The sequence below is a fragment of the Phyllobates terribilis genome, unplaced genomic scaffold (genome assembly GCF_046119375.1).
Source record: "Phyllobates terribilis strain yellow unplaced genomic scaffold, ASM4611937v1 Scaffold_3__8_contigs__length_932513732, whole genome shotgun sequence".
NCBI classification, from domain to species: Eukaryota; Metazoa; Chordata; class Amphibia; order Anura; family Dendrobatidae; genus Phyllobates; species Phyllobates terribilis.
In genome coordinates, this window is record NW_027362763.1 from 667976184 (window position 1) to 668000551 (window position 24368).

Below are 24368 nucleotides of genomic sequence, written 5' to 3' on the forward strand. Positions count from 1 at the left end.
CCTCTCAAACCCGAGACCTGCAAGTGATCTGGGCCAAAAGAACACCATGGGACCTTCTAGCACAGAACACTGCTGCTGAGAAATAGAGGAGGGAAAAACAACCTAACACTAATTATCTGTAGCTGTTCAGTAAATCAGTGTTAGCTTTAATACCATGAGCACCGCAGCACTCAGCTGACCAGAGCCTGCAGGGCAGGCAATGAAATCCTTGCATTCTAGTAACAAAGGAGCAGTATTAGAGCAGTGAGTCCACCAGATGAAGAAGAAGAAGAGGGAAATCCAGCTTCATGGGTGCAGTCTTCTTTATTCAGTAGAAAGAAATCAAATTACATTACAACAATTGATTAAAAAATGTAAAGGCAACGCGTTTCACATATCAAAGCACGGTTAATCATGCCACCACCAGAGGAGCCTATGGTGAGGTAGTCTGAGACTGACCTTTGCTGTTAGAGCAGAACACGGGCTGTGTAGTATAGCTGCGGTATGGTTCGTGAAGGCACAGTGGCAGTATCCATATAATCATAGAATTGTAATAGGTCTGAACAGGTCTTCTGGGTATTTATGTCGGCACTGTAGTCCTCAATGGGTTAAATTATACAACAGAAGACATTATTAGGCAGCAGGTCTTACAGTTAAAGGGAATTCTCAAGTTTAGAAGTTATCCCCTATACATATAGCTTAGCGCTCGGCTATCTTTGTTTGTCCCATTAGGAATTAATTGAGCGGCATCGCGCATAACCGACCACCACTCCATTTACAGAGGACTCTTCAGAGCCCCAGTTCTCTGGGACAGTGGGGGTCCCAGGAGTCAGACCAGCAACAATCGGGAAGTTATCCCCTAACCTATGGAATGGGGATAACTTCAAACCTTGAGAAATACCCTTTTAAATTCCACACCTGACAAATTTCCTATAATCTGAACATCAAAATGGCTTCTATCCTGTGTGACATCTTAGATGTTAAATAAGATTAGATTTTTTTTTTTTTGTTATAATATTTTTACATTATGAACCTTGAGTTTGTTTCTCCTCTACGTGAAGTCTTTGATGGTCAACAAGAATTTATTCCTGACAAACGTATTTCCCACATTCAAGTCATGAGTATGGCTTCTCTCCTGTGTGAATTCTCAAATGTTTCACAAGACATGATCTCTGTCTAAAACATTTCCCACACTCTGTGCATGAAAATGGCTTCTCCCCCGTGTGAACTGTTTGATGGTTCAGAAGAGATGATTTCTGCCTAAAACATTTTTCACAATCAAGACAAGAAAATGGTTTCTCTTCAGTATGAATTCTTAGATGGTCCATAAGACTTAATTTCAGTGTAAAACATTTCCCACATTCTGAACATGAGTATGGCTTCTCTCCTGTGTGAATTCTCAAATGGTCCACAAGAGATGATCTGTGTCTAAAACACTTCCCACACTCTGTGCATGAAAATGGCTTCTCCCCCGTGTGAATTCTTTGATGCTTCACAAGAGATGATTTCTGCCTAAAACATTTTTCACAATCAAGACAAGAAAATGGCTTCTCATTAGTATGAATTCTTAGATGTTCCATAAGACTTAATTTCAGTGTAAAACATTTCCCACATTCTGAACATGAAAATGGTGTCTCCCCTTTGTGACTTCTTTGATGCTTCACAAGATTTGATCTATGGGTAAAACATTTCCCACATTCTGAACAGAAAAATGGCTTCTCTCCTGTGTGACTTCTTAGATGATCCAGAAGGTTTGATTTCTTCTGAAAACATTTCCCACATTCTGAACAGAAAAATGGCTTCTCTCCTGTGTGACTTCTTAGATGATCCAGAAGGTGTACTTTCTGGCTAAAACATTTCCCACAGTCAGGACATAAAAATGGCTTCTCCCCTGTGTGAGTTCTCCGGTGATTAACTAGATACCATTTCTTGCTAAAGGATTTCCCACATTCCGAACATGAAAATGGCCTCTCCCCTGTGTGAGTTCTCTGGTGATTAACTAGATACCATTTCTTGCTAAAGGATTTCCCACATTCCGAACATGAAAATGGCTTTTCATTCCTGTGAATTTCTTCCTTCCGTAAAAGATTAGATTCAGTATTTACTTTTTCCCCATATTGCAATTGGTTCTCGAGTCTAAGCCCAGTTCCTTGTGTGCTGATCCGTGATTGATTAGACAATACCGTTATATGACTGGTATCAGTGGACAGATCTCCGCTGTGAAGGACTATGGGTATATTTAGAGATAATGAATTATCTTCTGTGGTATTATCATCTACATTATGATAGGGAGCTGAAAGGAGATGTCTATGGGAGTTTTCCATCCAATCTTCACCTAGAAAAAAAAAATAATTCTCAAGCAAAATATTTTTAAAATGTGGAAATACTTTTGTAATTTGCATATTTCTCTAAAAAAAATTACAAGGAGACCAGTTTTGAACCGATGTTCTACAAGCTAGAAAATTTATAATGAATTTATGTTTAAAGAGTACAGATCACCAATCTGTGGGCAGCCGACACTCTCGCTAATGGTTGTCAGATGCTGTCTACCCTCCTGAAAAGATTCCCGTTTTCCCTTGTTAGCAAAATGGTCTGTCCTGCTATGACTTCACTATGTGCACTGAAATGATGGACGGCGCAATACTGTTCACAGCAGCCGCGTTCTCGCGCTAAGCAGCGTGAGAACCGGCAGTGACTGCTACTCCAGTCTATGGTGCTGCGTCCTCTGAACGGAGCTCCATAGACTGGACGAAGAAGACGGGGATCACCGTGGCACCTCCATTTGGATTACGCCAGACCCTGTGAATTACTTTTTTTATGGTAATAAGTGGGTAAAAGAAGGAAATTTTCGGGGAGTGATTTTTACAAATAAAGGATTTTTGTGTGTGGATGTTTCTTTTTTTTGACTACGGAGTTAGTAATGGGGGGGGGTGTCTGACAGACGCCAATCCATTACTAACCCCTGGGCTTGAGGTCACCGAACATTACACAGCTGACATCAACCCCGAAAATATTACCCCAATTACCACCGCACCAGGGTGTGATGAAAGCCGGCCGGTGGGTGCAGCTCTCTGGCGCCCCCTTACCTCTCAGGTCAGTCAAGGTACTGCACCTAGAGAAAGTAGTGCCAGGAAGCTGCAACCAGCGCAGGGAACACGGTAGTGTGTTATCCCTTCAACGTCACTAAACCGTAACGTCACTACACAGCACAACTCGCTAGCGCCCTCTTAGCCTCAGGTCAGTCAAGGAACTGCACCTAGGATAAGCGGTCGCCAGGGAGACTGTCCTGTAACCTACTGGGTATCGGGGCCCTCTGTAGTGAGGGCGGTATATATATCTTCCTTGGCCGCGCCAGGAATATATATATCTGAACCTCCGACCGTCACTACCAGCCTTCCCCAATCCCCAGTTGGTATGCTGCCACCAGTCCCTATTTTAGATATACGCCCAGTCCGTGAATGGGCCTATATCGGGTCAGGAACCAACCCTGGGTAGCGTTTTTGGCTTGAGCCGAGCTCACACGGACGTGCGTTCGTTATGCAGAATAAAAGGCAGGCCCACAATTACTTGAGGTAATTGATTATAATAATACACTAGATACACGATATACAACTAAATATACACAGGTATAAGGTCAGGCTAAACTATACAACAATGGAATACAACACACAGAATCACCACAGCATATCAGTTACCGGTTTCTTGATTTTCTTGTGACGCAGGGAGAGGATTCTGCGGTCGCAGGCACGGTTCTTTGTTACAGGCTGAGGCCTACCACCGCATGGTCAAACTGCTCCTCCCCTTGGTGGCCTCAGCTGGTGCTCAGATGTTCAGCACACCACTCTTGGGTCAAAAACTGACTTGTCTCTTGTCTGTCCTGCTATCTTACCTGCCCCGTCCCGCCCACTGCTGGTGAGGTCAGCTGGCTCAGTCTCCACCCTCAGGTCTAACTTCGATCAGAAGCCCAAATTCTATGGAACCCAATAACTTCTTCTGGGATGGTCTCATGATACCCCCAGGGGTTCCCATGGATTCGGGCCGCCGTAACCGACCTTTTGATATCAATTATGATACCATACGGTCCTCAGGAATGGCTCCGCGCTATATCTTGGCTTCCAGAGCACGTACAAACGTCTACCGCGGAGGCTTGTGTGCGCAATGGCTCCGGGACGCCGTGATATTTTTTTATTGGCCCATCCCATGCAACATGCGTGTACTTTTCATGTTTCTATATCTTATGCCTCCATGCTTGTGACAGACAAAGAAACTAGTCCTATGGGACAAATGGTCAGGTACAGATAGACGAAGCACCCCCCCCTGCTGGCTGTGTTTCCTCTCGAAGTCTTTGAAGCTCCTAGCATTCAAGTGTTAAGTAGGCTTCTTATCTTACAGGAGCCTGGATGGGGGGAAACTATCTAGTTGACGTTTTAACAGAAGGTCCCAAGGGTGGGGGCTGCTGAAGTGTGGCCATCCCTGGATATGATTTATCATTACCAAGATGGCGGCTACAGGTTCATCACACCTCCCCCTATACGAGGGCGCGAGGGGGTAGCACATTCCTGTGTTCCCCCGTGCGTCCTTCTGCACCCTCCCCTTGCCGGGATAACCCGTCAGCGTTACCGTGGTCACGGCCTCTTCTGTGGCGAATGGAGAAGTGGTACTGCTGGAGAGCGAGGCTCCAGCGTAGCAACCTGCCATTCGACCCAGAGACCGTGTGTAACCAGCTGAGGGGGTTGTGGTCCGTCTCCACGGTGAAATGGCTCCCGTACAAGTAGGGCTGCAGACGCTGCAGGGCCCATACAATTGCCAGGCATTCTTTTTCCACCGTGGAGTAAGCCACCTCCCGGGGCAGTAGCTTCCTGCTCAGGTACAAGACAGGATGTTCCTGGCCTGTCGTGTTGACCTGACTTAGCACAGCACCGAGGCCAAAGTCACTGGCGTCGGTCTGTACCACAAACGGCCGGTCGAAGTCGGCAGCTTGCAGTACAGGGGAGCTACTTAGGGCGGCTTTGAGTGCCCCGAAAGCTGTCTCGCAGGCGACTGTCCAGTCGACTGCGACGGGCAGCTTCTTCTTGGTGAGGTCCGTCAGGGGCTTGGCCAGGGTGCTATAGTGTGGGACGAACCTCCTATAGTACCCGGCGGTCCCCAAGAAGGACATCACCTGCTTTTTGGTCCTAGGAGTGGGCCAGGATGCGATGGCATCCACTTTCCCCGGTTCTGGCTTCAGAACCCCCCCGCCTACCCGGTGACCCAGGTAGAGGACCTCACTCATGCCCAGCTGGCACTTTTCCGGCTTGATGGTCAAGCCTGCCCGGTGGATCCGACCGAGCACCTGCCGCAGGTGCTCTAGGTGATCCTCCCAAGTGGGACTGAAGACTGCAATATCGTCCAAGTACGCAGCCGCGTACCCTTCAAGTCCCTCAAGCAGCGTATTGACCATCCGCTGAAAAGTGGCAGGGGCATTCTTCATGCCGAATGGCATCACTGTGGACTCGTACAGTCCAAAAGGGGTGATAAAGGCAGAGCGTTCCCTTGCCGCGGGGGTCAGAGGAATCTGCCAGTACCCCCGGCTCAGATCCATGATGGTCAGGTACTTAGCCCCGGCCATCCGATCGAGCAGGTCATCGATGCGTGGTATGGGGAACGCATCGGTGGCCGTTACAGCGTTGAGCCCCCGGTAGTCCACGCAGAACCGTGTAGTTCGGTCCTTCTTTGGTACGAGGACTACAGGCGAGGCCCACGCGCTGCTGGATGCCTGGATCACCCCCAGCTTCAGCATCTCGTCTATCTCTTGGCGCATGTTTCCCTGCACCTCGAAAGAGACCCGATATGCTGAACGCCGGATCGGCGGGTGATCGCCAGTGTCCACGTCGTGGACAGCCATCTCAGTCCTTCCGGGCAGGCTGCTGAACAGCCCCCGGAAGGGGTGCAGGGTGGTCCCCAGCTGGGACCGTTGGTCCTCCGTGAGCTGGTGGCCAACCCCCACATCCTCGATGGACCCACCCGCCTTGGCTTGGGTGAGCAGATCCAGGAGGGTTTCTACCTCTCCTTCCTCGGGAAGGTTGCACACTGGGTGGGCAGTCGCTTCCCGCTCATGATGAGCCTTCATCATGTTCACGTGGAAGGCCTTCCTCCTTCCACGGGCGTGATCCAGGGTGACCAGATAGGTGACGGCATTGAGTTTCTGGTGCACGAAGTAGGGACCTTCCCAGGCTGCCTGAAGCTTGTTCTGTGGTACGGGGACCAGTACCCACACCTTTTGACCCACCTGGTAGGTCCTCTCACAAGCATTCTGGTCGTACCACCGCTTCTGGTCGGCCTGGGCCTGGGCCATATTGTCCTGCACCAGCTTTGCCAAGGCCATCATCCTGTCCCGGTGGCGCACGACATACTCGATGACCGACACCTCGGGGGTGGCCAAATCCCCTTCCCATGCTTCCTTCACCAGAGCCAGGGGGCCCCGTACCCGTCGCCCGTACAGGAGCTCAAAGGGGGAGAACCCCGTTGAGGCCTGCGGAACCTCCCGGTAAGCAAATAGGAGGTGTGGGAGGTAACGCTCCCAGTCTCTCCCGTGGGAGTCGACCAACATCTTAAGCATCTGCTTTAAGGTGCCATTGAACCGCTCACACAGGCCATTAGTCTGTGGGTGATACGGGCTGGCCACCAGATGTTGCACCTGCATTTGCTTACAGAGGGACTCCATCAGCCGCGACATGAACTGGGTCCCTCGGTCGGTGAGCATTTCTTGGGGGAAACCCACTCTGGAGAAGATCTCCAGTAAGGCGGTAGCCACCTTGTCGGCCCGAATGGACGACAAAGCTACCGCTTCCGGGTACCGGGTGGCATAGTCCACTACCGTGAGTAGGAAGCATTTCCCGGAGTGGCTGGGAGTGGACAGAGGTCCAATAAGATCCACAGCGACCCTCGAGAAAGGCTCTTCGATGATTGGCAGAGTTACCAGTGGGGCTTTGGGGCGCGGCCCCGCCTTCCCCACCCTCTGACAGGTGTCACACGAACGGCAGTAGGCACCCACCGCGGCTCCCATCCCAGGCCAGTAGAAATGCTGAGCTATCCTGGCCTTGGTTTTAGCGATCCCTAGGTGTCCGGCCATCGGAATCTCGTGTGCGATCCGCAACAATTCCGCCCTGAACGGATAGGGTACCACTAACTGTCGGTCCCTGGGCCACGCCTCCGGTGAACCCTGCTGGACCGTTACCCGGTACAGCCGTCCCTGGTCCCAGACCACACGCTCGCAGTCTGACTCCATGGGAGGCTGTGCCGCCTGTTCCTTGAGAGCTTTCAGGCTGTCGTCTGCTTCCAACGCAGCCTGAAATTCCTGACTTGATGTGGCCAGAATCGACGAAACTGCCACATCCTCTGTCAGCCCCTCCGGGCATGTCACCTGGCCGCTGTCTGACCCGGCAGACACTTGGTCAGAAGTGGGGAAGCCGTCGGACCTCTGCAAGGCTCCTTGGGCTCCGGCGCTCCCACTCCTGGTGACAGCGGCTATGACCGCTGTGACCGTGGGTAGTGCCTGCTTCCCCTCTGTTTCTGACCAAGCCGCCCGATCAGGCAGGCTTCCTAGGCCTTTGGACATCTCGGATGTGGGGAACTCCTGCCCTGGGGTCTTACCTGGCGGCTCCTCTCTTGGGACACCCCCACCTCCCATGGCCTGTTCCTCCCCCTGCAGTGGGCCTATACTCAGCAGCCTGGATACCCCTGGGAGCCCTACACTGCCGGTAGCTGCCCCCCTCTCCATCCCTGAGCTTCCCTCTACAGAATCCTGCCCGCCCCCTCCCTCACCGGAGGACAAGAGGTCACGGCACGCCGGCTGAGCACCTCTGCGGGCATCCCCACACTCCCCACCTGCTTTCACTAACCCTGTTTGTGTTGTGTCTGTGCAGGTGTTACCCTCAGGTTTCACTCCCTCCTCCTCAGCAGGACACACACTACATACAACATGGTTGGCATTAGCAGCAGACAAATCAATACACTCTTGGGGGGCCGAACTTGGGGGTTCAGAGGGTACATACTGCGATACTAGACGCCCCAAGTCGGTCCCTAATAAAACATTTGCGGGAATATTTGGCGTTACTCCCACCTCCCGCATCCCCCTTCCGGCACCCCAGTCCAAATACACCATGGCAACGGGAAGTGCCGGCTCCACGCCTCCAACCCCGGAGACGGAAAGAGTCTTTCCTGGTACCAAGTCCTGGGGGGACACCACCTCAGGCCGTACCAGTGTTCGTTCAGCGCCCGTGTCCCGCAGTCCCATGACCGCAGAACGGCCTATGGTGACGGGTTGGATGTTGTCCAGGGACCTACCACCACCCCCTCCCACACACAAAACATTGGGCGCTCTCTGGGACTGGGATGGGGTCTTTTGGCGCTGGGGACACTCAGCCCTAAAGTGTCCTGGTTTGTTGCATAGATGACAACGTCTTACGTCTGGTCCTTGCCTGGAGAGGGCAACAGGGGGATACACCCCTTGTGTTCTAGGGGCCGGGGAAACAGGGGCATGACTGGGCTTACCCCCTCTCCAGGTGCTGCTGGCAGACTTCTTCAGCTCAGGCGCCCTGTTATTGGCATACTCGTCTGCCAGGGCGGCTGTAGCAGAAGCCCCTGTTGGTTTTCGGTCACGGAGGAACTGTCGGAGGTCCTCTGGGCAGTTCCACAAGAACTGCTCCGTGACGAACAGTTCCTGGACCTCCTGGCGGGTAGTAAGCGCTAGACCCGAGGTCCAGTGCTCTGCGGCTCTCAACAGCGCCCGCATATGATCGGTCCAGGTGTCCTTGGGGCCACGCAGCAGGCTCCGGAACTTCTGGCGGTACGACTCGGGAGTGAGGTTGTACTGCCGGATCAGGGCCCGCTTGATGCAGTCGTAGTTCTGTACCTCCCCGGCAGGTAAGTCCCCCAAGGCATCCAGGGACTTACCCCTCAAACGGGGGGTCAGGTATCTGGCCCACTGATCCCGGGCCAGATGGTGCTGAAGACAGGTCCGTTCAAATGCCACCAGAAAGGAGTCCAGGTCCCCATCCTTCTCCAGTAGAGGGAAGTCCTCAGCTCGGACTTTGGACGACTTGGTCTCCTGATGGGTTGGTTGCTCTAGCGGAAGCCCCCGCTGGGCCAGGTCCAGTTGGTGCTGGCGCTCCGCAGCTCGCTCTGCACGCTCCGCAGCCTCCCGGCGCTCTGCAGCTTCACGCTCCGCAGCCTCCCGGCGCTCTGCAGCTTCGCGCTCCTCCTCCGCTGCCTTCTCTGATGCTGCCAGGAGGGTTTTGTAGACGGCATCGCCATGAGACTGGAGACTTGCCATAGCCGCTTGTAAAAGGGCTTGTGATCTGGACAGGCTGGGCTGGGTAGGTGGTGGGCAGCCCACTGCGGGACCGTATACTGGGGACTGGCTCCCTGAGGTGCCCGGGCTGGACTCCTCCTCGCCATGAGTAACAATGTCCTCCCCTCCTGCCACACGGACCGTAGCATTAGCCTCCTGCAGGGTCTTGCTCCTGGTGCCGTCTGCCATCTTGGTAACCGACACCGCTGCAACCCTGAGTTTGCACACACCTTGTTATACTTTTAGCCTGACCGTCTAACGTTGGGCTGACCTTAAGACTCCAGCAGTGGAAGTTACCACTGGCAGTCTTTAGTGCCTGGGAGTAGGGGTCCCACAACACTATTATTCTGCAATCCCACCGCTCTGCCACCAATGTGATGAAAGCCGGCCGGTGGGTGCAGCTCTCTGGCGCCCCCTTACCTCTCAGGTCAGTCAAGGTACTGCACCTAGAGAAAGTAGTGCCAGGAAGCTGCAACCAGCGCAGGGAACACGGTAGTGTGTTATCCCTTCAACGTCACTAAACCGTAACGTCACTACACAGCACAACTCGCTAGCGCCCTCTTAGCCTCAGGTCAGTCAAGGAACTGCACCTAGGATAAGCGGTCGCCAGGGAGACTGTCCTGTAACCTACTGGGTATCGGGGCCCTCTGTAGTGAGGGCGGTATATATATCTTCCTTGGCCGCGCCAGGAATATATATATCTGAACCTCCGACCGTCACTACCAGCCTTCCCCAATCCCCAGTTGGTATGCTGCCACCAGTCCCTATTTTAGATATACGCCCAGTCCGTGAATGGGCCTATATCGGGTCAGGAACCAACCCTGGGTAGCGTTTTTGGCTTGAGCCGAGCTCACACGGACGTGCGTTCGTTATGCAGAATAAAAGGCAGGCCCACAATTACTTGAGGTAATTGATTATAATAATACACTAGATACACGATATACAACTAAATATACACAGGTATAAGGTCAGGCTAAACTATACAACAATGGAATACAACACACAGAATCACCACAGCATATCAGTTACCGGTTTCTTGATTTTCTTGTGACGCAGGGAGAGGATTCTGCGGTCGCAGGCACGGTTCTTTGTTACAGGCTGAGGCCTACCACCGCATGGTCAAACTGCTCCTCCCCTTGGTGGCCTCAGCTGGTGCTCAGATGTTCAGCACACCACTCTTGGGTCAAAAACTGACTTGTCTCTTGTCTGTCCTGCTATCTTACCTGCCCCGTCCCGCCCACTGCTGGTGAGGTCAGCTGGCTCAGTCTCCACCCTCAGGTCTAACTTCGATCAGAAGCCCAAATTCTATGGAACCCAATAACTTCTTCTGGGATGGTCTCATGATACCCCCAGGGGTTCCCATGGATTCGGGCCGCCGTAACCGACCTTTTGATATCAATTATGATACCATACGGTCCTCAGGAATGGCTCCGCGCTATATCTTGGCTTCCAGAGCACGTACAAACGTCTACCGCGGAGGCTTGTGTGCGCAATGGCTCCGGGACGCCGTGATATTTTTTTATTGGCCCATCCCATGCAACATGCGTGTACTTTTCATGTTTCTATATCTTATGCCTCCATGCTTGTGACAGACAAAGAAACTAGTCCTATGGGACAAATGGTCAGGTACAGATAGACGAAGCACCCCCCCCTGCTGGCTGTGTTTCCTCTCGAAGTCTTTGAAGCTCCTAGCATTCAAGTGTTAAGTAGGCTTCTTATCTTACAGGAGCCTGGATGGGGGGAAACTATCTAGTTGACGTTTTAACAGAAGGTCCCAAGGGTGGGGGCTGCTGAAGTGTGGCCATCCCTGGATATGATTTATCATTACCAAGATGGCGGCTACAGGTTCATCACAAGGGCAATCCGAAAGAGCCAAGGCTAAGCACCAGAGTTGGAGCATCTGAATTCGCCATTTCTGGGGCGGCTGAGGGCTGGTCTTATTAGGCTGGGAAGGGGCTAATATCCATGGCCCTTTCCAGCCTATTAATATCAGCCCCCAGCTGTTTGATTTGCCTTGGCTGGTGTCATGGGAATACCGTGACAAAAAGGGGCCAGAAAATTGCGGCGTCTGGTTACACGAGCTGGTGCTCCTGCACTGATTAGAACTGCTTCACCATCCTATTAAACAGTGCAGCTTTTTTTGCTCTGTCATTGCAAGGGTTAATAAGTTTAGTTGATCTCCTGGAAGTCTCCATCCTGAATTGTCTCAGCTGTTCTGTGTTGGACACTCCCCTCTGGTATACATGCTCACCACTGGTATTTGGGAGTTGCCAGTGATACTTACAACTTCCTGGTTTGGTGGTTAAGGAGAGTTCTGAATTAGTACCAGTCGGTTGGTGTAGTTTACAGGAGATGTGTGGATTAGGTATAGCATGTTTATCCTAATCCTCTTTAATTTTGTTTACCCCATCCTACTGTTCCCTTGATTTCCACTTGGTTGTTTGGTGAGGGCATTTGTAGGATTCCAATTTTCTTTTATTCCTGTCTGTTAGGTTTGTGTTTTCTTATACACTTCTGTTCAATACCTCCCTGGGTGAGGGAGGAAACAGATCACCGTGCATATAGGAGCATAGCAAAGTATGAGACCCCAGCATCTCCACCTTCAGGGGTAATCTGGGGTACATGGATAACCTAAAGTTGACTTAGCTTGAGGAAGTGGGAAGGAGCCAATTGCCCCGGAGACATCCTGCTACAGTATCGTGACAGCTGGTTATTAAAAATAGGGGTGGCCCCATATAATTTATTTTTAGGGTCCCACCATTTTTAATAACCAGCAAGGGCAAAGCTGACAGCTGGGAGATGATATTAGTAGGCTGGGAAGGTCCATGGATATTAGCCCCTGCCTAGCATAATAAGACCAACTCACCGCTGTCTACCTTTCCCTTGGTGGATATAAAAATAGGGGGGGGGACCCCACATGGTAATAAATAAATGAAAAAAACTAAGTACAGTAAAATACACATGCAAGGCGCTGTTCAACTCTTCCACTTGGACCTCAGCATCCTGGTTCAAGATTATTTCTTTTTATTCTATGTTACTTTAAGTCATTTTTCTATCCACATTTGTTTGCAGGGCAATTGTCCTGCTCTTATCCCCCATTTTGCAGCCCCCTAGCTCTTACTATGAGCATCATACAGCACCAAAGTTCGTGTCCCTTTTGACTTCTATAGGTTTGCTCACCCCTAGACATGAGCGTGCGAGTGATTTGATAAAGGGAGTAATGGAAAAATGTGAGTCAAATATACCCCGGAGATGGACTTATAGTCGCTCCATACACGGAGATGGAAATATCAGGGTTAGGCTGATGAGCAGAGGATAAAACACAAAAAGTTCTGTAATTGAAAAATTCAGTTTCAGATAGGAGGACATAATATTAGTGACCGTGGACAATCAAATAATCACCGTGAGGACATCTTTCTGAACTTCCCATCACTAATCCCTATAATAAAGACATTTAGGGTAAAACAAGATCCACGAGCGGCTCTTACCGGTCACTGACGCTGATGTCTGATGTTGAAGTCCACTCGTCGTTCCACCAGAACTTTCCTACAAGAATCCAACATTAAACACATGAGAAAAAGAAAAAAGGAACCCTGGTCAATATTATATTTAGATATGAACCAATCAACCCTCTCAATCTCCAGACAGCAGGAAGCTTCACACAATCTATAATATAATCGGCCGAGCGTCCCTCTGTCTGAAGCCTCGATAGACTGCGCATGCGCGACGCGCAGTCTGGCTCCAGACAGAAGAACGCATGGAGCCGTTACAGGTAAGAGGAGTGTATGACGCCGGATATCGCGGTATGCGTAGACACTGAACGCATACCGCGATCTCCGGCGCCGTACTTACATACTTACCTGACCGGGAGGAGCGTTGCCGCGGCGCCTCTCTTCTGGCCGGAGACCGGGGGCAGAGTGAAGGCGTTGGAATCGGCGCATGCGCATAGCGCTATTTGACGCCATTTTACTGTGTGTCTTCAGCAAAATGGCGCCGGACAGCACGGTGCTCCGGCGCCACACTTCTCCCCCGGCCTCCGGCAGAACAGGACACGGCAGCACTGGAGCACAGGGAAGAAAGGTGAGTATAAGTGTTTATTTTTTTGTATGTGTGCAGCGTGAAAGGGATGAGGGGTGCCATACATACCAGGATTGGGGGATGAGAGGGCCACACATAGCAGGATTGGGGGATGAGGTGTACCATACATACCAGGATTGGGGGATGACCATGCCACACATACCAGGATTGGGGGGTGAGGGGTGCCACACATACCAGGATTGGAGGGTGAGGGGTGCCACACATACCAGGATTGGGGGAATGAGGGGTACCACACATACCAGGATTGGGGGAATGAGGGGTACCACACATACCAGGACTGAGGGATGAGGAGTACCATACATACCAGGATTGAGGGATGAGAGGTACCATACATACCAGTTTTGAGGGATGAGGGGTGCCACACATACCAGGATTGGGGCATGAAGGGTGCCACACATACCAGGATTCGGGGGGGGTGAGGGGACCATGCATACCAGAATTGGGGGATGAGGGGTGCCATGCATACCAGGATTGGGGGATGGAGGAGACCATGCATACCAGTATTGGGGGAGGAGGGGTACCATGCATACCAGGATTGGGGATGAGAAAGCCATGCATACCAGGATTGAGGGATGGGGGGTGCCATGCATACCAGGATTGAGGGATGGATGGTGCCATGCATACCAGGATTGGGATGAGGGGTGCCATGTATACCAGATTTGAAGTGAGGGGTGCCATGCATACCAGGATTGGGGATGGTGGGGTGCCATGCATAGCAGGATTGGGGGAAGAGGGGTACCATGCATACCAGGATAGGGATCTGGGGGGGATGCATACCAGGATTCGGATGAGGGGTGCCATGTATACCAGATTTGAAATGAGGGGTGCCATGCATACCAGGATTGGGGATGGTGGGGTGCCATGCATACCAGGATTGGGGGAAGAGGGGTACCATGCATACCAGGATTGGGGGATGAGGAGTACTATGCATACCAGGATAGGGATCTGGGGGGGCCATGCATACCAGGATTCGGATGAGGGGCCATGCATACCAGGATAGGGATAAGGGGTACCATGCATACCAGGACTGAGGGTGAGGGGTGCCATGTGTACCAGGACTGAGGGTGAGTGGTGCCATGCGTACCAGGAAGTGCATTGAGCTGTAGGGTGCATTGCTGCAAAAGGGAAAAAAAAAAACTCTTTAAATCTTCTTAGTTAGCAAGTGTGAACGAGTTGAGTGTGACCGGAGCGTAAGTGCAAACGAAAGTAAGTGTGTGACTTGTTTTTCAGTGAAGAGGTATTTGGGAATCCTGCAGAATATACCTGTGTGAATTGCGGTGAATTGCTGAAGTGTGACCTGCTGAGTGCTTTTCTACCTGTTTAGTTTTATTGGTCTTTTTAAAACCTATTTTCTCACTACAGTTTTACAGTTTCTTAGTTTACTACCTGTGTATTTAAGGGTTAACTACATTGCACTAAAATCCTGAGGTGTAGCTATACTCACAAGGGGTTAATTAAGGGGGAGGGGTCATAATTTAGGGTTTATAAGGGGCAGCTGGTTGGGCATCCAGTCCTTTGGAACTGCATTGAGCTGTAGGGTGCATTGCTGCAAAAGGGGAAAACAAAAAAAACAAAACAAAAAAAAACCCTCTTTAAATCTTCTTCCTTCGCGAGTGTGAACGAGCTGAGTGTGACCGGAGTGTAAGTGCAAATGAAAGTAAGTGTGTGACTTGTTTTTCAGTGACTTTGGATTCAGGGAGTTTGGAAGGGAGGAATTTGGACTGAATTGCTGTCTGTATTTTATTAATGCTTTACATTTCTTTTTACTTAACATTCTGTCTATTGCAATCCCCATTAGGAAATGAGCTCCTTTATTGACAATGCTATCCAGTGTACATCTTGCCACATGTATGCATTCCTTGAACAGCCGGTCGGGGTTGCATACTGCTGCGCGAAATGTGTGCGCGTTGTGCGTTTGGAAGCCCAGGTACTGGATCTAAATGAGCAGCTGGTAACACTGAGATCCATTGACAATATGGAAAGGAGTCTGCTGCTCACTGAGCAGCAGCTCACTGGGGTAGATGTGGGGGAGGGTGGTAGTAGGGAGCTGCAGGACATGAGGCCGCTAGTTGGGTGACAGTTAGAAGGGGGGGGTAGAGGGAAGAGTGCCAGGGAGGCTAGCCCTGATCAGGCACACCCCAATAAGTTTGCAAAGTTGGCAGATGAGAGGAGTGACGGTACAGGGGTAGCACTGCTGCAGAAAGGCATGTCCCCTGAAAGCCAGAGGAGTGTTAGCTCCAGTAAAGAGGGAAATAGGAGAGTAGGGCAGGCCAGGCAGGTGCTGGTAGTGGGGGACTCAATTATTAGGGGAACAGATAGGGAAATCTGTCACAAAGACAGGGATCGTCGAACAGTGTGCTGCCTACCTGGCGCTCGAGTCCGGCACATCGCTGATAGGGTTGACAGATTACTGGGAGGGGCTGGTGAGGACCCAGCGGTCATGGTGCACATTGGCACAAATGACAAAGTTAGAGGTAGGTGGAAGGTCCTTAAAGATGATTTCAGGGAATTAAGCTGCAAGCTGAAAGCAAGGACCTCCAAGGTGGTATTCTCTGAAATACTACTGGTACCACGTGCCTCGCCAGAGAGGCAACGGGAGATTAGGGAGATAAATAAGAGGCTCAAGAACTGGTGTAGGAAGGAGGGATTTGGGTTCCTGGAGAACTGGGCCGACTTCTTAGTTGGCTAAAGACTCTACACTAGGGACCGGCTGCACCTCAATGAGGAGGGTGCAGCTGTGCTGGGGGAGAAAAATGGCTAGAAGGTTGGAGGAGTGTTTAAACTAGGGATTGGGGGGGAGGGTATTCATTTTATAGGTGGGGAAGATAGTGCAGATAGTGACCTGGGCACAAATAAAGAAATTGGGGGTGGGGTTAGAACAGTCAATATAGTAAGAAGGAATAGAGGTACAGAGAGATACATAAAATGCATGTACACTAATGCCAGAAGCCTCACCAACAAAATGGAGGAATTAGAATTAATTTTGTTGGAAAATAATTATGACATGGTGGGGATATCTGAGACGTGGCTGGACGAGAGCCATGACTGGGCAGTTAATTTACAGGGCTATAGTCTGTTCAGAAATGACCGTACAAACAAGCGAGGGGGGGTGTGTGTGTTTATATGTAAAATCATCCTTAAAACCCATCTTGCGGAAGGATAGATATGAATCTAATGAAAATGTAGAGTCCCTGTGGGTGGAGATAAGGGGAGGGGGAAAAATTAATAAATTACTGATAGGGGTTTTTTATAAGTCTCCAAAAATAATTGAAGAAGCGGAGAATATCCTCGTAAAGCAAATAGATGAAGCAGCGACTCAAGGAGAAGTCATTATTATGGGGGACTTCAACTACCCTGAAATACATTGGGGGACAGAAACCTGTAGTTCAAGCAAAGGTAATAGGTTTTTGACAACTATGAGAGACAATTACCTTTCACAACTGGTTCAGGACCCAACAAGAAGGGGGGCACTGCTAGACCTAATATTAACCAATAGGCCAGACTGCATATCAAATATACGAGTTGGGGGTCACTTGGGTAATAGTGATCACAAAATAATACGTTTTCATGTAACCTTTAATAAGACGTGTAGTAGAGGGGTTACAAGGACACTAAACTTCAGGAAGGCAAATTTCCAACGGTTGAGAGATGATCTTAGTGCAATAAACTGGGACGATATCCTGAGACATAAAGCTACACAAAGCAAATGGGAGACATTTATTAGAATCCTGAATAGGACCTGTGCACAATATATACCCTATGGGAATAAACATGCTAGAAATAGGAGGAAACCACTATGGCTAAATAGAGCTGTAAGGGGCGCAATAAGTTACTCTGAGGCCAGAGACGAGGACAAGGGGGCATCTTCTACGTCTGGAGGAAAGAAGGTTTAATCATAATCACAGACGGGGATTCTTTACTGTAAGAGCAGTGAGACTATGGAGTTCTCTGCCGCATGATGTTGTAATGAGCGAGTCACTATTAAAATTTAAGAAGGGCATGGACGCCTTTCTTGAAAGTATAATATTACGGGTTATATATACTAGATTCCTTGATAGGGCGTTGATCCAGGGAACTAGTCTGACTGTCGTATAGAGTCAGGAAGGAATTTTTTTCCCCAATGTGGAGCTTAGTGTTTGCCACATGTTTTTTTTTTTGCCTTCCTCTGGATCAACATGTTAGGCTATGGGTTGAACTAGATGGACTTAGTCTTCCTTCAACCTTAAAAACTATGTTACTATGTAGGATTGAGGGTGAGGGGTACCATGCATACCAGGATTGAGGGTGAGGGGTGCCATGCATACCAGGATAGGGATGAGGGCAGCACATAACAGGATAGGGGAACAGGATTGGGGAGCACAAATACCAGGATGGGGGCAGCACAAATACCAGGATGGGTGCAGCACAAATACCAGGATGGGTGCAGCACAAATACCAGGATGGAAGACCATAAACCAATAAAAATGCTCGCCAACCGGGGGTAGAACGGGCTCAATAGCTAGTCTTATATAAACCAAGAAACCATTTATTCCGACCACAGGTGACAATACCAGGATCTGATAGAGCCTCCAGTACACAGCACAGCGGCCGGAGGAGGTTAGTAAATGCTTCATAACCTCAATCTACAGAGGATTTACAGAAATCTCATCTCATCTACCTGATGATCCCGAGGGACATTTTCCTCCCTTTCTGGCCAATCCTGGGAATATAGAGGACTGGGACATCTCTCCGGGGGATTTCTCGGACTGGATCCATCTATAGGAAATAACAGCAGTGACTGAATACATTGTCTATATGTGATGAGCAGATGATGGGGAATCTAGACGACTCTCAGACCTGTTCTCTCCTCTACAACCCAGGAAGGTCTCCTCTTACCCGGAGATGTGATGGACGGGCGATTCTCCACCATGACGTCCTTGTACAGATCCTTGTGTCCTTCTAGATACTCCCACTCCTCCATGGAGAAATAGACGGTGACGTCCTGACACCTTATAGGAACCTGACACACACAATGACCTGTCATTAGCAGACCCCTCCCCCGGCATTATTGTACAATGTCCCAGCATTCCCGGCAGCGCTCACCTCTCCGCTCAGCAGCTCAGTGATCCTGGTGGTCAGTTCTAGGATCTTCTGCTCATGTATCAGTGAATGAGGTGGAGGCTCGGTGATGTCACTCGGGGTCCTGCTCCGCCCCCCTGACACACGGGGGGTCACACACTCCCCAGACAACGTCTTCACTACTGTGTGAGCCTGTGTATGGGGAGACGCCGATCACGACACAGAGGCCAAGAATCCTTCACCTTTCCCGTCATTTCTGCTTTATTACTAGAGATCAGAGTGATGTGAAGCTCTCTGTCACGCCAGGTGTGGGAAAGACTTAGAGCTACACAAAGGGAAGATCAAAAGGGAGCCCAGACTCTAGGGAAAGGGGGAAGTGGAGACCTCCTAGTCTGGTCTAGTGTCACCCTGTCTCAAATACCACCAACCGCCGCACACGTGCCTTGCCATGACTTTCCCTGGCATATAGCTAAAGCTAGGGAAGTTAGGAGATCAGCACTAGGCGATCTCCACTAAACTCTATAGACAACAAGGGCAGACAAACGGGGGTATTGCTTAGACGACTCCAGACAAATGCGCACATGGCCTAAAGCTCCAGAGAGAACAAAGTACTGCTCTTGCTAAAGCATTACACATAGTAATGAATATCGCCGCCGCCACCTCTCTCTCAGACACACCAGGTATTTATACAGTCATGGCCAAAAGTTTTGAGAATGACACCAAAATTATATTTTCACATGATCTGCTGGCCTCTGGTTTTTATTAGTGTTTGTCTGATGTTTATATCACATACAGAAATATAATTGCAATCATATTATGAGTACCAATAGGTTATATTGACAGTTAGAATGAGTTAATGCAGCAAGTCAATATTTGCAGTGTTGCCCCTTCTTCTTCAATACCTCTGTAATTCTCCCTGGCATGCTCTCAATCAACTTTTGGACCAAATCCTGACTGATAGTCCATTCTTGCATAATCAATGCTTGCATTTTGCCAGAATTTGTTGGTTTTTGTTTGTCCACCCGTCTCTTGATGATTGACCACAAGTTCTCAATGGGATTAAGATCTGGGGAGTTTCCAGGCCATGGATCCAAAATCTCTATGTTTTGTTCCATGGGCCATTTAGTTATCACCTTTGCTTTATGGCAAGGTGCTCCATCATGCTGGAAAAGGCATTGTTGGGCGCCAAACTGCTCTTGGACGGTTGGGAGAAGTTGCTCTTGGAGGACATTCTGGTACCATTCTTTATTCATGGCTGTGTTTTTAGGCAAGACTGTGAGTGAGCCGATTCCCTTGGCTGAGAAGCAACCCCACACATGAATGGCTTCAGGATGCTTTACAGTTGGCATGAGACAAGACTGGTGGTAGCGCTCACCTCTTCTTCTCTGAATAAGCTGTTTTCCAGATGTCCCAAACAATCGAAAAGGGGATTCATCAGATAATGACTTTGCCCCAGTCCTCAGCAGTCCACTCCCTGTACCTTTTGCATGCAGAATATCAGTCGGTCCCTGATGTTTTTTCTGGAGAGAAGTGGCTTCTTTGCTGCCCTCCTTGAAACCAGCCCTTGCTCAAAGAGTCTCCGCCTCACAGTGCGTGCAGAAGCACTCACACCAGCCTGCTGCCATTCCTGAGCAAGCTCAGCACTGCTGGTAGTCCGATCCAGCAGCTGAAACAGTTTTAAGATACGGTCCTGGCGCTTGCTGGTCTTTCTTGGGCGCCCTGGAGCCTTTTTGACAACAATGGAAGCTCTCTCCTTGAAGTTCTTGATGATGCGATAGATTGTTGACTGAGGTGCAATCTTTGTAGCTGCGATACTCTTCCCTGTTAGGCCATTTTTGTGCAGTGCAATGATGGCTGCACGCGTTTCTTTAGAGATAACCATGGTTAACTGAAGAGAAACAATGATACCAAGAACCAGCCTCCTTTTAAAGTGTCCAGTGATGTTATTCTTACTTAATCATGACTGAATGATCGCCAGCCCTGTCCTCATCAACACCCACACCTGTGTTAATGGACCAATCACTAAAACGATGTTAGCTGCTTCTTTTAAGGCAGGACTGCAATGATGTTGAAATGTGTTTTGGGGGTTAAAGTTCATTTTCTGGGCAAATATTGACTTTGCAAGTACAGTAATTGCTGTTAAGCTGATCACTCTGACATTCAGGAGTATATGCAAATTGCCATTACAAAAAATGAAGCAGTAAACTTTGGAAAAATTACTATTTGTCTCATTCTCAATACTTTTGGCCATGACTGTACACTCAGGCCAGGGAGCTAATTAGCCAGAGGGAGGTAGCCGCTGGGTAATAGAGACAGCCAGCCTCTAAGAAGATGTCTGTAATGCCAAACGTAGAGATCTCCTGCAACCAACTGTAGGGCGACTGTCACCTCTGACACACCTGTGACACTCACCTCTCCAGTGATCCAGTAGATTATCTCCAGGGTGAGGTCTAAAATCCGAGCCGCCATGTGGTCTCTGTCCTGCTCCATCCTCGGGGGGTCACTGATGGAAAGGACCATCGACTATTCTAAGAAAATAAAACTGAGGAAACAAGGATGGAAACTCTAATGGAAGGGAAATCTAATAGGAAATTATACAAGATTGTAAACAGTAAACGATGGAAACTACAGTGCCTACAAGTAGTATTCAACCCCCTGCAGATTTAGCTGGTTGACACATGCGGAATTAACTTGGCATTGTGACATTTGTACTGTAGATCAGCCTGGAAGTGGGAAATGCACTGCAGCAAATTTTTTTTTTTTTTTAAACGTAAAAAGTTAGTTCAGAGTGTCATTTATTATTCAACCCCTCAAACCACAAGAATTCTGTTTGGTCCCCCTAAAGTATTAAGAAGTAGTTCAGGCACCAAGAATAATGAGCTTCACATGTGTGGATTAAAGATCTCTTTTGCCAGCCTTTTCTGACTATTTAAGACCCTCCCCAAACTTGTGAACAGCACTCAGACATGGTCAACATGGGAAAGACAAAGGAGCATTCCAAGGCCATCAGAGACAAGATCGTGGAGGGTCACAAGGCTGGCAAGGGGTACAAAACCCTTTCCAAGGAGTTGGGCCTACCTGTCTCCACTTTTGGGAGCATCATCCGTAAGTGGAAGGCTTATGGAACTACTGTTAGCCTTCCACGGCCAGGACAGCCTTTGAAAGTGTCCTCCCGTGCCGAGGCCAGGCTTGTCCGAAGAGTCAAGGCTAACCCAAGGACAACAAGGAAGGAGCTCCGGGAAGATCTCATGGCAGTGGGGACATTGGTTTCAGTCGATACCATAAGTAACGTACTCCACCGCAATGGTCTCCGTTCCAGACGAGCCCGTAAGGTACCTTTACTTTCAAAGCGTCATGTCAAGGATCGTCTACAGTTTGCTCATGATCACTTGGAGGACTCTGAGACAGACTGGTTCAAGGTTCTATGGTCTGATGAGACCAAGATCGAGATCTTTGGTGCCAACCACACACGTGATGTTTGGAGACTGGATGGCACTGCATACGACCCCAAGAATACCATCCCTACAGTCAAGCATGGTGGTGGCAGCATCATGCTGTGGGGCTGTTTCTCTGCCAAGGGGCCTGGCCATCTGGTCCGCATCCATGGGAAGATGGATAGCACGGCCTACCTGGAGATTTTGGCCAAGAACCTCCGCTCCTCCATCAAGGATCTTAAGATGGGTCGTAATTTCATCTTCCAACAAGACAACGACCCAAAGCACACAGCCAAGAAAACCAAGGCCTGGTTCAATAGGAAAAAAGTCAAGGTGTTGGAGTGGCCTAGTCAGTCTCCTGACCTTAACCCAATTGAAAACTTGTGGAAGGAGCTCAAGAATAAAGTCCACATAAGACACCCAAAGAACCTAGATAACTTGGAGAAGATCTGCATGGAGGAGTGGGCCAAGATAACTCCACAGACCTGTGCCGGCCTGATCAGGTCTTATAAAAGATGATTATTAGCTGTAATTGCAAACAAGGGTTATTCCACAAAATATTAAACATAGGGGTTGTATAATAATTGACCCACACTTTTATGTTTAAAATTTAATAAAATTCAACTGAGCAACATAACTTTTTGGTTTGTAAGATTTATGCTTCTGTTCATAAAACCTACTCTCGTTTGCAGCTTGAAGGCTCTAACTTATTTGCATCTTATCAAACCAGCTAAATCTGCAGAGGGTTGAATACTACTTGTAGGCACTGTATATAGTGTAGAGCTGTGTGTATATAGTGTAGAGCTGTGTGTATATAGTGTAGAGCTGTGTGTATAGTGTAGAGCTGTGTGTATATAGAGTAGAGCTGTGTGTATATAGAGTAGAGCTGTGTATATAGTGTAAAGCTGTGTGTATATAGTGTAAAGCTGTGTGTATATAGTGTAGAGCTGTGTGTATATAGTGTAGAGCTGTGTGTATATAGTGTAGAGCTGTGTGTATATAGTGTAGAGCTGTGTATATAGTGTAGAGCTGTGTATATAGTGTAGAGCTGTGTGTATATAGTGTAGAGCTGTGTGTATATATAGTGTAGAGCTGTGTATATAGTGTAGAGCTGTGTGTATATAGTGTAGAGCTGTGTATATAGTGTAGAGCTGTGTATATAGTGTAGAGCTGTGTGTATATAGTGTAGAGCTGTGTGTATATAGTGTAGAGCTGTGTGTATAGTGTAGTGCTGTGTGTATAGTGTAGAGCTGTGTGTATAGTGTAGAGCTGTGTGTATATAGTGTAGAGCTGTGTATATAGTGTAGAGCTGTGTATATATAGTGTAGAGCTGTGTATATAGTGTGGAGCTGTGTGTATATAGTGTAGAGCTGTGTATATATAGTGTAGAGCTGTGTATATATAGTGTAGAGCTGTGTGTATATAGTGTAGAGCTGTGTATATATAGTGTAGAGCTGTGTATATAGAGTGTAGAGCTGTGTATATAGTGTAGAGCTGTGTGTATATAGTGTAGAGCTGTGTATATATAGTGTAGAGCTGTGTATATAGTGTAGAGCTGAGTGTATATAGTGTAGAGCTGTGTGTATATAGTGTAGAGCTGTGTATATATAGTGTAGAGCTGTGTATATAGTGTAGAGCGGTGTGTATATAGTGTAGAGCTGTGTATATAGTGTAGAGCTGTGTGTATATAGTGTAGAGCTGTGTATATAGTGTAGAGCTGTGTATATAGTGTAGAGCTGTATATATAGTGTAGAGCTGTGTATATATAGTGTAGAGCTGTGTATATATAGTGTAGAGCTGTATATAGTGTGGAGCCCCCGCACTCCTGTGTAGTTCTCGGGGTCACACTCTCCTCTCTATTACCTGCTTATGAAGAAGTTACCATAGAATCAGGAAAGTCGTACGAGACTCCGCCCCCTCATGTGACTGATCACATGGCCATGACATCACCAAAGGTCCTTCAGCTGCTCAAGCCTGAATCTGACCCCGCCCCCTCATGTGACTGAGGGGTAGGGGTCAGATCAGTCTCTTCCCCTGATCTTAGTCTACAGAGATATTTGCTGTATGTGTGCGGTGCTGTATACAGTGTATATGTGCGGTGCTGTATACGCTGTATATGTGCGGTGCTGTGTACACTGTATATGTGCGGTGCTGTATACGCTGTATATGTGCGGTGCTGTATACGCTGTATATGTGCGGTGCTGTATACGCTGTATATGTGCGGTGCTGTATACGCTGTATGTGTGCGGTGCTGTATACGCTGTATGTGTGCGGTGCTGTAGACGCTGTATATGTGCGGTGCTGTGTACGCTGTATATGTGCGGTGCTGTATACGCTGTATATGTGCGGTGCTGTGTACGCTGTATATGTGCGGTGCTGTGTACGCTGTATATGTGCGGTGCTGTAGACGCTGTATATGTGCGGTGCTGTATACGCTGTATATGTGCGGTGCTGTATACGCTGTATAT

General features: G+C 48.9%; 1 protein-coding gene across 1 annotated transcript; it reads right to left on the reverse strand.

Moving 5' to 3' along the window:
- Window positions 1-284: 284 nt before the first annotated feature.
- LOC141257313 (uncharacterized) lies at window positions 285-23854 on the reverse strand. Its single transcript, XM_073671745.1, has 7 exons — window positions 23764-23854; window positions 20879-21008; window positions 18491-18658; window positions 18284-18407; window positions 18066-18163; window positions 12799-12856; window positions 285-2314 (listed from the first exon to the last, which is right to left on the reverse strand). Exons 2-7 carry the CDS (start codon window positions 20984-20986, stop codon window positions 1095-1097), a joined length of 1776 nt encoding a protein of 591 aa, XP_073527846.1. The 5' UTR covers window positions 20987-21008; window positions 23764-23854; the 3' UTR covers window positions 285-1094.
- Between the last annotated feature and the right edge of the window lie 514 nt (window positions 23855-24368).